This window comes from Schistocerca nitens, chromosome 1, assembly GCF_023898315.1.
Source record: "Schistocerca nitens isolate TAMUIC-IGC-003100 chromosome 1, iqSchNite1.1, whole genome shotgun sequence".
Lineage (NCBI taxonomy): Eukaryota > Metazoa > Arthropoda > Insecta > Orthoptera > Acrididae > Schistocerca > Schistocerca nitens.
Window position 1 is genome coordinate 394,385,286 of NC_064614.1, and position 16,386 is coordinate 394,401,671.

The following is a 16,386-nucleotide window of genomic DNA, read 5'->3' on the forward strand; positions in this document are numbered from 1 at the left end:
GCACCTTACGGCGCAACATCAGCTGCTGGTCGCGAGCCGTAAAGCCGATCTCCAAAACTGGGGCGTCGATCGCCCCTTTGGCCAGCCTGTCTACACGTTCGTTCCCTGGGATGCCAACGTGACCTGGCGTCCAAACAAAAACCACCGAACGACCAGAGCGGGTAATAACTGCTACATTTCAGAGATACAAGACAGTTCAACAAATACATAAAATTTTTTTCATGGGCTTCTCTATCAGAACCAGCAACCTAAATACTCTTCTGGTTCAGGAATCTATGACAAACTGCTGTAGCAACAAAATATCCTCAGGTATTTTAAAGACTTTAGCCTCTTACAGTTAGAGTGAAAATGTATTCATCACACTGCTCCATTTCCACATGTAAGAACTTTAATACTGACAACATGAAAGTCAAAATAAATACAAGAAATTCAAATAATTAACAGCAATTTATCTGCACAAGTTGTGGATTAGAAGCTCCTTCACATTTTTGTTCCACATCCTTGCACAAAATAACCAAAACTCATTTTATTCTAGTCAGTCAAAAAATAAGACTATTACTGTATGCAGTGTTTCAGATAAGCATTCTACAACTGGTAAAATATTTGAGTAGTTCTATTAATATCTGACATTCTAAGTAACATCTTAAGTTTATGATTAAAAAAGATTTAATACCAATTAGCAACTACTTGTCAAGCATTTTACAGACAACACATTTATTTCATATACAGATACATAAAAAAATTAAATTTTAGGTACAGCCAATGGAAGTTCTTTAAAAGTCAAAGGAATATAAGAGTGCACAAGTTCTTTAATAGTTGCATTTCAGTTTAATTGGAAATAAATCAGTCTTTCTTAATATGTAGCAAATCATTGACTGAAGTAACCAACTCACTCCTGTGAGGTCATAGCACGAGCTTGGGCACGAACTCTCTTCTCATATTCCAAACGATTTTGGCTGAGGGGGAAAAAAAGAAAATCAAAGTTAATTGTATTCAACCAACTGAAAATGCAACGTACATAAGATCATTATTGCTTCTTAGACTGTTCCAAAACTTCGTATAATGAAAAAATACACTGCCTGACAGAATCAAACACATTATTTCAGTGATTATAACAACAATGAGATGGCTTATCAGCATGATGCTGCACCCTCTTTGCCTTGGATGCATGCACTGATTCAGTTGGAAAGGCTGTTAGATCCACTGTATCTGACAAGGAGAGGTCCCAAGCAGTCTGATCAGTTTTTTGAAACCATCTATATGGTTATGTAGGTTAATACACCAGGCATCATATGCTTGTATTACAATTCCCATGCAAAAAAAATTGCACATCCCTTAACGAAAAATACATTTTACGTCACTGCAGTCAATTTAGATTATCTGACCTTTTGTTTAACTGATACACTGAATGTTACGTCAAAAAATGGAAAAGACAGGGAGGAATATCAAGAACACTGGAAAAGACAGACCGCTACTTACCATAAAAGAAGACATCACATAGCAGACAAGATTCTATCTTTGTTCCTTGACAACCTCAACACGCACTCCCATCCCCTTCACATGGCTCTCCTCAACCTAGTGTGCCACCTGTTCTCTGGTAACTTCATCTATGCCTCTGTTCACATTAAAGCCACCAACAGTACATGCATGTTGACAGCTGTCATCCCTTCCACACCAGAAACTCCCATACAGCCTGGCCACCTGGGGATGGATGGCATATCTGCAATGACAAAAATTTCCTTGCTCAGTCTGCTGAGAGTCTCACCAAGGCCTTCACAGACGGGCACTATCCCAAGACCTAGTCTGCGGACATATATTGCATGCCATTCCCCCTCCACCCTAAGAACTAGCCACAACGGAGTGTCCCCTTCAGCATGCAGTACCATACCGGACTGGAACTACTGAACCAGATCCGTTGGCAATGCTTTGATTACCTATCATCATGCCTTTAAGTGAGGGACGTCCTACCCGATATGCTTTCACCTCTCCTAAAGTGGTGTTCCGTCACCCACACAACATCCTAGTCAATCCCAATCCCTTGCCACAAGGATCATATCCCTGTAGAAGACCCAGGTGCAGTCTTGTCACAGATTTATCCTACCCATCAGGGGCTGGGCCACCTGCAAAAGCAGCCATGTCATTTATCAGCTCCGCTGCAATCACTGCACAACTTTTTTTTATATTGGTATGACGACCAACCAGCTGTCCAGCAGGATGAAAGGCCATCACCAAACTGCAGCCAAGAGCAAAGCAGACCACCCTGTGGCACAACATGCAGCTGGACCTAACACTTTTCTTCAATGGCAGCTTTACTATCTGAACCATCTGGATCCTTTCCTCCATCACCAGCTTTTTCTAACTGTGCAGATGGGAGTTATCCCAGCCTCAACATATGGTAACACACTGTTCCACATCATCCACCCAACAGTTTCCATCCCCTCTGTCCTATGATCTCCTCCCCATTCTGACCTCTCACCCTGTTTATTTGCAGCCCTCTGCCAACGCATCTGCCTATCTTTCCCTGATCCTATCTTTTTTCCCATCTTCCTGTCCCCCAACCTCCTGGCACGGCATCTGTTGGCAATCTAGTCCCTGCACATTCCACCAGAAAGCATTAATCCCTCCCCACCCGTTCACTACTATCCTTTCCTCTTCCCCGCCCCCATGGTTATAATAGAGGGAAACATTCCACGTAGGAAAAATATATCTAAAAACAAAGATGATGTGACTTACCAAATGAAAATGCTGGCAGGTCGACAGACACACAAACACAAACATACACACAAAATTCAAGCTTTCGCAACAAACTGTTGCCTCATCAGGAAAGAGGGAAGGAGAGGGAAAGACGAAAGGATGTGGGTTTTAAGGGAGAGGGTAAGGAGTCATTCCAATCCCGGGAGCGGAAAGACCTTAGGGGGAAAAAAGGGGAGGTATACACTCGCGCACACACACATTTCCATCCACACATATACAGACACAAGCAGACATATTTAAAGTTTGGGCAGAGATGTCAGTCGAGGCGGAAGTGAAGAGGCAAAGATGATGTTGAATGACAGGTGAGGTATGAGTGGCGGCAACTTGAAATTAGCGGAGATTGAGGCCTGGTGGGTAACGGGAAGAGAGGATATATTGAAGAGGAAGTTCCCATCTCCGGAGTTCGGATAGGTTGGTGTTGGTGGGAAGTATCCAGATAACCCGGACGGTGTAACACTGTGCCAAGATGTGCTGGCCGTGCACCAAGGCATGTTTAGCCACAGGGTGATCCTCATTACCAACAAACACTGTCTGCCTGTGTCCATTCATGCGAATGGACAGTTTGTTGCTGGTCATTCCCACATAGAATGCATCACAGTGTAGGCAAGTCAGTTGGTAAATCACGTGGGTGCTTTCACATGTGGCTCTGCCTTTGATCGTGTACACCTTCCGGGTTACAGGACTGGAGTAGGTGGTGGTGGGAGGGTGCATGGGACAGGTTTTACACTGGGGGCGGTTACAAGGATAGGAGCCAGATGGTAGGGAAGGTGGTTTGGGGATTTCATAGGGATGAACTGACAGGTTGCGAAGGTTAGGTGGACGGCGGAAAGACACTCTTGGTGGAGTGGGGAGGATTTCATGAAGGATGGATCTCATTTCAGGGCAGGATTTGAGGAAGTCGTATCCCTGCTGGAGAGCCACATTCAGAGTCTGGTCCAGTCCCGGAAAGTATCCTGTCACAAGTGGGGCACTTTTGTGGTTCTTCTGTGGGGGATTCTGGGTTTGAGGGGATGAGGAAGTGGCTCTGGTTATTTGCTTCTGTACCAGGTCAGGAGGGTAGTTGCGAGATGCGAAAGCTGTTGTCAGGTTGTTGGTGTAATGGTTCAGGGATTCCGGACTGGAGCAGATTCGTTTGCCACGAAGACCTAGGCTTTAGGGGAGGGACCGTTTGATGTGGAATGGGTGGCAGCTGTCATAATGCAGGTACTGTTGCTTGTTGGTGGGTTTGATGTGGACGGACGTGTGAAGCTGGCCATTGGACAGGTGGAGGTCAACGTCAAGGAAAGTGGCATGGGATTTTGAGTAGGACCAGGTGAATCTGATGGAACCAAAGGAGTTGAGGTTGGAGAGGAAATTCTTAAGTTGTTCTTCACTGTGAGTCCAGATCATGAAGATTTCATCAATTGGCGGCAACACAACCACCTAACCTTTGTGCACATCGTTATCTACCAACCCAAGTCCAACATAGCCCAGCTGTAACCAACACCTTCTCACCTTTTTTCACACCAGATCTCCAGTTACTTTCCAGTCCACCTTTATCTCTCCCCATATATTTTTATTTTCATTTCAGCCTCATGTTACACTTTCCACCTTCTAATACCATGTCACCCTCACAACATCCACACAACGACCCCATTAAGTTTTATTTACATTCCTTCCGCAAACATGCCTTCGCCCTATCCAGATTACGCTCCCATATTCTATTTTCCCTGGCTTGTCTGACATTTGGCATTACCCCCAAAGGCCTCACACTTAAAGTTCCCATCTCTGGCTGCAACCCTTCTTTCCATCAGTCCCTATACCAGTTCCAAACTGAACAATCAATTGCCCTCACCCACCTAATCCTTCACCTACACATCAATTCAGCCAATGAACACACCCGTCAACTCCTATCCTTAATAAAAGTCCTTACTCTTTCCTCTCCCACATCCAAACCGGCTGTTCAGAGCATCCTCCTACAAGCCAACCGTAAATTAGAACAGCATGCCACCCTCCACCTCAAAAAACTATCCGATCTCCTGGTGTCCCACCTCCGGAAAGGCAACTCACCCTTCACAACCTTTCCAGCAAACCTCAACCTCCTCATTGCACACAGACCCAGTCTCTCCCATCTACTCAATCTCCCACTTCCAGCTCCACTCCCCCCCAAAACCTCAAAATTCCAATCAACACAATCTGGAACCACAACACCCTAATTCAGTAGTTAACCTTTCCTCCAAACCTCTCTCCCAATCCGAAACCTCTGTCCTATCTAAAGGCCTCACCTTCAGCCCCACTCACAGATTCAACCAAACAGCCCTCGTCAAAGATTTACTGTCCTACGCTCACACTCTCTGCTGGAAATATCACTTTGCCACGAAGAAAAATGATCCTAATCCTACTCCTAATGATCCAACTCCCCAAGACACCATCCAAATTGAACCCTGCCTGGAACAGTTCCGTCCTCCGTCGCAGCGGGACCTGCCTCCTCTTCCTCAAAATCACCCTCTCCAAACCTTCCAGGAATTTCTGACTTCCAGCCTTGCATCTCAATCCTTCTTAAAAAAACCTTGATCCTACTCCCAACATCACCACTGCTGAAGCCCAGGCAATCCGTGATCTGAAGGCTGACCGATCCATCGTCATTCTTCCGGCGGACAAGGGATCCACGACCGTGGTACTTGATCGTCTGGAGTATGTGGCTGAGGGTCTGCGTCAGCTTTCAGACAACATCACATACAAAGTTTGCCAAGGTAACCCCATTCCCGATGTCCAGGCGGAGCTTCAAGGAATCCTCAGAACCTTAGGCCCCCTACAAAACCTTTCACCTGACTCCATCAACCTCCTGACCCCACCAACACCCCTACCTTCTACCTTCTTCCTAAAATCCACAAACCCAATCATCCCGGCCGCCCCATTGTAGCTGGTTACCAAGCCCCCACAGAACGGATCTCTGCCTACGTAGATCAACACCTTCAACCCATTACATGCAGTCTCCCATCCTTCAAAGACACCAACCACTTTCTCGAACGCCTGGAATCCTTACCCAATCTGTTACCCGCGGAAACCATCCTTGTAACCATTGATGCCACTTCCTTATACACAAATATTCCGCACGTCCAGGGCCTCTCTGCGATGGAGCACTTCCTTTCACGCTGATCACCTGCCACCCTACCTAAAACCTCTTTCCTCATCACCTTAGCCAACTTCATCCTGACCCACAACTTCTCCACTTTTGAAGGCCAGACATACCAACAATTAAAGGGAACAGCCATGGGTACCAGGATGGCCCCCTCGTACGCCAACCTATTCATGGGTCACTTAGAGGAAGCCTTCTTGGTTACCCAGGCCTGCCAACCCAAAGTTTGCTACAGATTTATTGATGACATCTTCATGATCAGGACTCACAATGAAGAAGAAATTCAGAATTTCCTCTCCAACCTCAACTCCTTTGGTTCCATCAGATTCACCTGGTCCTACTCAAAATCCCATGCCACTTTCCTTGACGTTGACCTCCACCTGTCCAATGGCCAGCTTCACACGTCCGTCCACATCAAACCCACCAACAAGCAACAGTACCTGCATTATGACAGCTGCCACCCATTCCACATCAAACGGTCCCTCCCCTAAAGCCTAGGTCTTCGTGGCAAACGAATCTGCTCCAGTCCGGAATCCCTGAACCATTACACCAACAACCTGACAACAGCTTTCGCATCTCGCAACTACCCTCCTGACCTGGTACAGAAGCAAATAACCAGAGCCACTTCCTCATCCCCTCAAACCCAGAATCCCCCACAGAAGAACCACAAAAGTGCCCCACTTGTGACAGGATACTTTCCGGGACTGGACCAGACTCTGAATGTGGCTCTCCAGCAGGGATACGACTTCCTCAAATCCTGCCCTGAAATGAGATCCATCCTTCATGAAATCCTCCCCACTCCACCAAGAGTGTCTTTCCGCCGTCCACCTAACCTTCGCAACCTGTTAGTTCATCCCTATGAAATCCCCAAACCACCTTCCCTACCATCTGGCTCCTATCCTTGTAACCGCCCCCAGTGTAAAACCTGTCCCATGCACCCTCCCACCACCACCTACTCCAGTCCTGTAACCCGGAAGGTGTACACGATCAAAGGCAGAGCCACATGTGAAAGCACCCACGTGATTTACCAACTGACTTGCCTACACTGTGATGCATTCTATGTGGGAATGACCAGCAACAAACTGTCCATTCGCATGAATGGACACAGGCAGACAGTGTTTGTTGGTAATGAGGATCACCCTGTGGCTAAACATGCCTTGGTGCACGGCCAGCACATCTTGGCACAGTGTTACACCGTCCGGGTTATCTGGATACTTCCCACCAACACCAACCTATCCGAACTCCGGAGATGGGAACTTCCTCTTCAATATATCCTCTCTTCCCGTTACCCACCAGGCCTCAATCTCCGCTAATTTCAAGTTGCCGCCACTCATACCTCACCTGTCATTCAACATCATCTTTGCCTCTTCACTTCCGCCTCGACTGACATCTCTGCCCAAACTTTAAATATGTCTGCTTGTGTCTGTATATGTGTGGATGGAAATGTGTGTGTGCGCGAGTGTATACCTCCCCTTTTTTCCCCCTAAGGTCTTTCCGCTCCCGGGATTGGAATGACTCCTTACCCTCTCCCTTAAAACCCACATCCTTTAGTCTTTCCCTCTCCTTCCCCTCTTTCCTGATGAGGCAACAGTTTGTTGCGAAAGCTTGAATTTTGTGTGTGTGTTTGTGTTTGTTTGTGTGTCTATCGACCTGCCAGCGCTTTCGTTCGGTAAGTCACATCATCTCTGTTTTTAGATATATATTTTTCCCACGTGGAATGTTTCCCTCTATATATATTATTAGTGCCTGTCTGCAACTTTGTGTGTCTGCTTTATAGTAAGTAGCACTCTTTTCTTACACTGTTTAACATTATAATAAATAGATGTAATTAAATTTGTATTCACAAAAAATTCCAATTGGAAAATGATAAACAGAAAAAATTAAACAAATCAAAATGTTCGTAACATTATTAAAATAACATGACAAAAGGAATAGAAACAAAAAATTACATTTAAACCAATTAATCTAATACAAATAATGATTAAGTCATTTTGATAAAGATTTGAAATAAAGAAATGTACTGCACCTGACATGATTCGAATCCATAACCTCTTGCATGTGAAGCTACTACATTACCCATTACATCACACAACTAGACTATGTAATCTGATTTGACGTCGTCGATCATCATGCAAAATTCCAAAACTTTTTTGTCAATTACTCACAAATGAGGGCCCACCAGGGTGAATGGCTGGAGGGTGTGATACCTGGGATGTTAACCTACACCACCATATATTTGATTTCAAAAAGTCAATCCCAATGCAGGGGACCTCTCCTTGTGAGGCAAGCAGGCCCACAGCTGTTGCAACTGGTCCTTGATACTGGTGCTGGGGTGGAGCTTAGTCCAAGATGGTCTCTTTATGTGTTATCAAGGGCAGATGTAGGAATTTGCTTGACACACAAGTTACCTCAATATCATATATACAGTTCATACACAACATATGCAGATTAACACTGTCCTGATGAAATAGGGCACCACAATTTTGCAACCCAAGGACACAGGATGTCTGGTGTATCATTCAGCTGTCAGCATTCCTTCTTCACCACTAGCCATGATCTGAAGCAATATTCAATGGCTCCCCACAATATGACACCAGAAGAAAAACCACTGTGCATCTCCAAACTAATGAACAGGACCTCTCACCAAGTTGCCAGCACACTAACTAATGACAACATCATGGGCAAGGAGAGCCAGGATTCATCACTGAACACAACTCAATGCCATTCATTAGAAGTCCTTGTTTCCAAGTCATGGGACCACTCAAACAGCAGCCATTTATGTCGTTAACAGCAGCCTACACAAGGGGGACAAATTCTCTGGACCTGTTGTTGTTGTTGTTGTTGTTGGTGCTGCTGCTGCAAGTATCCAACCAAGTTTTCTCTGGCTGTAGTACAGATCGAAGTGGTTACAATATGCTTGGCAATCCTTCCTTGTAATCAGATAAGTCTGACTGGAACCTTAGGTATGTGCACTCTCACATTCCCATGCAATCCAACATCAGGTTATTGTCACATCCAAATCCTCCCACAAAACAAGTGCTGAAAATACTGTCATGAGTACTTGACATGGGTCTTTCAGTCGTCACTCAATATCTGATGCTGTTTGTGGTCCTTATATACCCTACCACACCTGGTAGTAACACTGCACACAAACGCTAATGCACTTAGGGCCTGACTGTTTCCTGTCAAAGGTAACCAACTCTAAAATCATTTACATACCTGGCAATGGTGTGTACATGTATAAGTTACATTGGCACCCAACCATGGCTTCCAGATACTTCGCAGTTTTGTCAGGCAGCGGAATTTCACCATGTTGCTACTATACAATTTGTACACTTGTTCTAGACAATTTTAGCAACATTTTCAATACTAATAATTCATCTAGGAATTTAAGGTATTGCTGGATAATATTCAAAATAAGCAGGTGACTTAAGGGCCAAGTTAATATAAATATGCAATACAACTAAAGAAACTGTGTGTGTTCCAAACATGTTTTGGTAATGGTTATTCAGGGCATGGGATGGCAGAGTAGGGCAGGGCTATGAGATTTTGTATGTAAGGAACTTTTTTCCTTGTGTAATTTTTTGTTGTTGTTGTGGTCTTCAGTACTGAGACTGGTTTGATGCAGCTCTCCATGCTACTCTATCCTGTGCAAGCTGCTTCATCTCCCAGTACGTACTGCAGACATCCTTCTGAATCGGTTTAGTGTATTCATCTCTTGGTCTCCCTCTATCATTTTTACCCTCCACGCTGCCCTCCAATACTAAATTTGTGATCCCTTGATGCCTCAAAACATGTCCTACCAACCGATCCCTTCTTCTAGTCAAGTTGTGCCACAAACTTCTCTTCTCCCCAATCCTATTCAATACCTCCTCATTAGTTACGTGATCTACCCACCTTATCTTCAGCAGTCTTCTGTAGCACCACATTTCGAAAGCTTCTATTCTCTTCTTGTCTAAACTATTTATCGTCCATGTTTCACTTCCATACATGGCTACACTCTATACAAATACTTTTAGAAACGACTTCCTGACACTTAAATCTATACTCGATGTTAACAAATTTCTCTTCTTCAGAAACGCTTTCCTTGCCATTGCCAGTCTACATTTTATATCCTCTCTACTTCGACCATCATCAGTTATTTTGCTCCCTAAATAGCAAAACTCCTTTACTACTTTAAGTGTCTCATTTCCTAATCTAATACCCTCAGCATCACCCGATTTTGTTCAACTGCATTCCATTATCCTCATTTTGCTTTTGTTGATGTTCATCTTACATCCTCCTTTCAAGACACTATCCATTCCGTTCAACTGCTCTTCCAAGTCCTTTGCTGTCTCTGACAGAATTACAATGTCATCGGCAAACCTCAAAGTTTTTATTTCTTCTCCATGAATTTTAATACCTACCCAAATTTTTCTTTTGTTTCCTTCACTGCTTGCTCAATATACAGATTGAACAACATCAGGGAGAGGCTACAACCCTGTCTCACTCCCTTCCCAACCACTGCTTCCCTTTCATGCCCCTCAAATCTTATAACTGCCATTTGGTTTCTATACAAATTGTAAATAGCCTTTCGCTCCCTATATTTTACCCCTGCCACCTTCAGAATTTGAAAGAGTATTCCAGTCAACATTGTCAAAAGCTTTCTCTAAGTCTGACAAACAAGAATTAACTGATGAAATTGTCAATACTGTCTTTCAGAAAATTACTAAGTGGTTCCTTGTAAACGGACTCTCACTGAATTTTGATAAGACACAGTACATACAGTTCCGTACAGTGAATGGTATGACGCCATTAATAAATATAGACCTTAATCAGAAGCATATAGCTAAGGTAGAATATTCCAAATTTTTAGGTGTGTCCATTGATGAGAGATTAAATTGGAAGAAACACATTGATGATCTGCTGAAACGTTTGAGTTCAGCTACTTATGCAATAAGGGTCATTGCAAATTTTGGTGATAAACATCTTAGTAAATTAGCTTACTACGCCTATTTTCACTCATTGCTTTCATATGGCATCATATTTTGGGGTAATTCATCACTGAGGAATAAAGTATTTATTGCACAAAAGCGTGTAATCAGAATAATAGCTGGAGTCCACCCAAGATCATCCTGCAGACATTTATTTAAGGATCTAGGGATATTCACAGTAGCTTCTCAGTATATATACTCTCTTATGAAATTTGTTATTAACAACCAAACCCAATTCAAAAGTAATAGCAGTGTGCATAACTACAATACTAGGAGAAAGGATGATCTTCACTATTCAAGATTAAATCTAACTTTGGCACAGAAAGGGGTGAATTATACTGGCACTAAAGTCTTTGGTCACTTACCAAATAGTATCAAAAGTCTGACAGATAACCAACAAGTATTTAAGAAGAAATTAAAAGAATTTCTGAATGACAACTCCTACTCCATAGAGGAATTTTTAGATATAAATTAAGAAAAAAAAATATTAAAAAATAAAAATAAAAAATAAAGAAAAACAAAAAACACAAAAAAATAAAGTTGTTATATTAACTTAAGTATGTTGTTAAATTAACCTAATTATGTCATGTATTGTAAAATTCGACTCGTTCCACATCATTACGAAATATCGTATTCATGATCCATGGAACTAGTATTAATCTAATCTAATCTAGAAATGTAGGATTGCCTTTCCTTAATCTAGCTTCTAAGGTAAGTCATAGGGTCAGTATTGCCTCACGTGTTCCAACATTTCTACGGAATCCAAACTGATCTTCCCCGAGGTCGGCTTCTACCAGTTTTTCCATTCGTCTGTAAAGAATTCACATTAGTGTTTTGCAGCTGTGGCTTATTAAACTGATAGTTCAGTAATTTTCACATCTGTCAACACCTGCTTTCTTTGGGATTGGAATTATTATATTCTTCTTGAAGTTTGAGGGTATTTCGCCTGTCTTATACATCTTGTTCACCAGATGGTAGATCTTTTGTCAGGACTGGCTCTCCCAAGGTCGTCAGTAGTTCTAATTGCATGTTGTCTACTCCCGGGGCCTTGTTTCGACTCAGGTCTTTCAGTGCTCTGCCAAACTCTTCACGCAGTATCTTATCTCCTGTTTCATCTTCATCTACATCCTCTTCCATTTCCATAATATTGTCCTCAAGTACATCGCCCTTGTATAGACCCTCTATATACTCTTTCCATCTTTCTCCTTTCCCTTCTTTGCTTACAACTGGGTTTCCATCTGAGCTCTTGATATTCATATGAGTGGTTCTCCTTTCTCCAAATGTCTCTTTAATTTTCCTGTAGGCAGTATCTATTTTACCCCTAGTGAGATAAGCCTCTACATCCTTACATTTGTCCTGTAGCCATCCCTGCTTAACCATTTTGCACTTCCTGTCGATCTCATTTTTAAGACGTTTGTATTCCTTTTTGCCTGCTTCATTTACTGCATTTTTATATTTTCTCCTTTCATCAATTAAATTCAATATTTCTTCTGTTACCCAAGGATTTCTACTAGCCCTCATCTTTTCACCTACTAGGTCCTCTGCTGCCTTCACTACTTCATCCCTCAGAGCTACACATTCTTCTTCTACTGTATTTCTTTCCCCCATTCCTGTCAATTGTTCCCTTATGCTCTCCCTGAAACTCTGTACAACTTCTGGTTCTTTCAGTTTATCCAGGTCCCATCTCCTTATATTCCCTCCTTTTTGCGTTTCTTCAGTTTTAATCTACAGTTCATAACCAATAGATTGTGGTCAGAGTCCACATCTGCCCCTGGAAATGTCTTACAATTTAAAACCTGGTTCCTAAATCTCTGTCTTACCATTATGTAATCTATCTGATACCGTTTAGTATCTCCAGGGTTCTTCCATGTATACAACCTTCTTTTATGATCCTTGAGCCAAGTGTTAGCTATGATTAAGTTGTGCTCTGTGCAAAATTGTATCAGGCGGCTTCCTCTTTCATTTCTTAGCCCCAATCCATATTCACCTACTACGTTTCCTTCTCTCCCTTTTCCTACTACCGAATTCCAGTCACCCATGACTTAAATTATCGTCTCCCTTCACTATCTGAATAATTTCTTTTATTTCATCATACATTTCTTCAATTTCTTCGTCATCTGCAGAGCTAGTTGGCATATATACTTTTACTACTGTAGTAGGCGTGGGCTTCGTGTCTATTTTGGCCACAATAATGCGTTCACTATGCTGTTTGTAGTAGCTTACCCGCATTCCTATTTTTTATATTCTTCAAATTCAGTGGGATGAGGAAAGTTACAAATATCACCAGAGCATCGCACACAGCAGAAACATTTCAAAAACCTTGACATTTAAATTTTAAGCCAAATATACATACATCAAAAAGTTAACTAGACATTGTTATAGTACTGCATACTGACATTTAATATCAGTCACATATCTTCACCATCTCACTGCATACAATTTAAACACAGCAGCCATAATTTACCATAAAATCTGGTTGCTGTTAAGTCTCTGGACCGAATAAACGTCACAAAGTCTTTGGAGACGCATTCTAACAAACTATGTTTTTATAAGTAGCCTGATAAGCAATGCTGATCCACTTTTGAAGGAAGTTATCTGCAGGTTAATAAGAAACCAAGTCAGATCTATGCTTACCAGTATATTGTGTATGCTTCTGCCTGAGCAGGATCCTTTATATTCGGTTCATTTAACAAGTCTTGAATTCCCAACAAAATCTGCTTGATTGTTATCGCAGGTCGCCAGTCCTTATCTTCATCAAGAAGTGAAAGGCAAACTGTTCCTGTAAAAAAAAAAAAATTGGAACATTTTCTGAGAACATCTAAGATAATATTTCATAATATTTCATTTCCCCTCTACGCAGTGCTAAGCTGCCAACAACATTTATGTAGGTTCCTTATATGTGGGTCTTTAAGCTTCATAATGTACAATTTTTATTATTCATAAAACCAGTATTCTATCCACTTGTCTCCTCGACTGCTGTATCTGCTTGTTAAATTACTCTTAATGATGACTTATTCAACCATTGGTTCCTGCTGAAAAGCAGGTGAGAAACTTGCGCCACGATTGTACCTCATCAGTTCCAGCATCCTCAGGATATCATCAAACACTGTACATTAATATTTAATATCTATCAAACGCACAATCCAGGAAAATTGTGGTGCAACATAATGTGCACTAATCGATCCGAAGACACGATTTTATATTTCAGCACATAAAATACTGAAAAATTTTATGTTTATAGTATGACTGTATACTAGGTCAGTAAAATTAGGCAACTGCAGGTATGCTGTGATGTTACAGTCACAGTATGCAGTGAAGGCTCCCTAACCTCTGAACATAGGTCGAATTCTGTACAGCCTAACAGCTAACTTGCTATATTGTGGTGTAAGAGTCGAGGATTTTTACAGTATAAAAAACAATGTTCTCTTAAACATCATTTAGTCCATCATATTGCAGTTAAGTATACACACAATTTTTCTGTGTTAACTTGGGAAGTGTTAGTTGCCCTCCCCCTACATGATATTCCTCACACAATTCTCCCTGTTCACCATTCCAAGAACTATACAAACTACTAAGTGAGAATGAGAAAGTTTTCTGGAATGCCATTACTGAATCTATAAAAAATGCAGTTCCCTCCTAGCTCCAATGTAACAGACAGGAACAACTGCACCCCTACAACTACAAAAACTTTAGTTCAAAATGGCTTTCATTACTAATGTCTGCCAATCTCATCTCTAGGACATGAAAAAGCATGACAATGTACAGTACCTGAAGTATTTTATAGTCAATTTCAACACGGCGCACCACATCCTATCGCTACCCACAAACATCTATTAACAGAAGAGGCAGAGGGCAACACACAGCAAAGCAGAAAATGTTCTAATGCAGGTGAGTGGCGAAATGAAGTTTGTCAGCCATTAACACTGTCCAGTTATAAAGAATAAAAAGACAGCAGCAATCTGAGCAACACAATGCATTAAAAAATAATTGTCTGCTAATGTAAGGGAAAGGAAGATTAGGACTTAGAGGGACCTGGATGTCAAGGCTTGTAGTTTTTACTAGTATTTTTAAAGTTAATAACTCAAAAACTGAGATTGGAATTAAATTTTTACCAAATAATTAGTATATTGGGACCCCTATGCAAGAAAGAATTTAGAAACTGTTTACTACGTGGAGGACTGAATATTCATCTTATGTATTGAAATTATGTGCAATTTTTATTTTAGGTACACTGTAATTTCACACTATTCAAAATAAGAGATCAAAACCCATTTTACTATGAACTTGCTGAAACAGTAAACCAGGAATATTTAATAATTTGTTGTCTTATGCATTTTCAGAAATGTTTAAATCTCAATTTTTCTCCCCAACTTAACATGTTCAATACACTGATGAATAATGTGGTGTATAATGTAGGCCAGCACTACGTTATTATTCATGCTAAATTTTGTTTTTGTAACTAATATTGCATGAGATGATACGTATGCGAAATAGATGACTAAGGGAAGCAAACCAAAGATTTGCATGTCATTTTCTTGGAAATAACATGTCAAATAGATTTTTATTTAGAGTGACCTTTTCATCATCTTTAGTTGTCTCTTTCCTTTGTTATTCTGGCCTTCTTTGTTGTCCTTTCAGGAGCTTTTTCAACTTCTGACACACACTGCCCATCCATTCTTAGCAGCCCACTTCTAATGTTGTCCCCAGTTTTTATGCCTAGTCTGCTCATGGTTTTTCATCTGCTTTTTATTCTATTATCAAAACACTATTGTGTTCATCACACAAATCAAACACTGAGACATCAACATAAACAGTTTTTGGCAAGTGTTCCCACACCCAACTATTGAAGCTTTCATTTGGATTCTGTGTTTTACCATGTAAACATTTTCCCACAAGTTTAGAATCTGAAAGTTGTCTACATATTGACTTTAGTTCTACCACAACAGTTTATGGCATGGGGGCATGCATTTTACATTTCTGTCTATTTGTTTTACACCTATTATACCTAAACCAGAAAGTATTTCCTTTTGGGCAGAGGCTATACTGTGTATGCTCGTCAATGGATACTCTGTGAAACAGTTGCCCAAAATGCTATTATCTCACTAAATTTTCACTGTTTCTCCCTGATGGCTAGACCATAATATTCCGTGAGATTTTTGTTTCTGGTTTGATGAGTCTACCTTGCCCACCAATTGCTTTGCCAGCAGAGTTCTTTCCTGTTGTGTCTTTGCAGAGTTTCCTAAGTCTTGTCCCTATTTTCTTCTGCACATGTCATACACATTTCCCTTTTTAAATTTTTTCACCATACAATTTAGCAGCTATAACACTACTGAAGCCTTTAGTCACCATCACCAAGGTAGTGAATGCATCTCACCCCACATCTAGTAATTGACCTAAAAATAAACACTGCCCCCATTGCTTTCTATACCACCACTAAAACCATCAAAGTGTCACATTTGGGTTCATTTACTTTATTGGCACAACCTTGGCAGTTTTTTTGGTCAAGACATTCATAGTCCAGCATCTTGCCTGTATCTACAG

General features: G+C 41.5%; 1 protein-coding gene across 1 annotated transcript in view; it reads right to left on the reverse strand.

The window, feature by feature from the left end:
- Positions 1 to 366: 366 nt before the first annotated feature.
- LOC126235825 (SUMO-conjugating enzyme UBC9-B) overlaps positions 367 to 16,386 on the reverse strand; it is a 37,495-nt gene continuing 21,475 nt past the window's right edge. Inside the window, exons 5-6 of the mRNA XM_049944678.1 lie at positions 13,480 to 13,624; positions 367 to 956 (exon numbers count right to left, since the gene is read on the reverse strand). Coding sequence (XP_049800635.1) covers positions 890 to 956; positions 13,480 to 13,624 — 212 coding nt within the window. The 3' untranslated portion in view covers positions 367 to 889. The remainder of the gene's footprint in view (positions 957 to 13,479; positions 13,625 to 16,386) is intronic.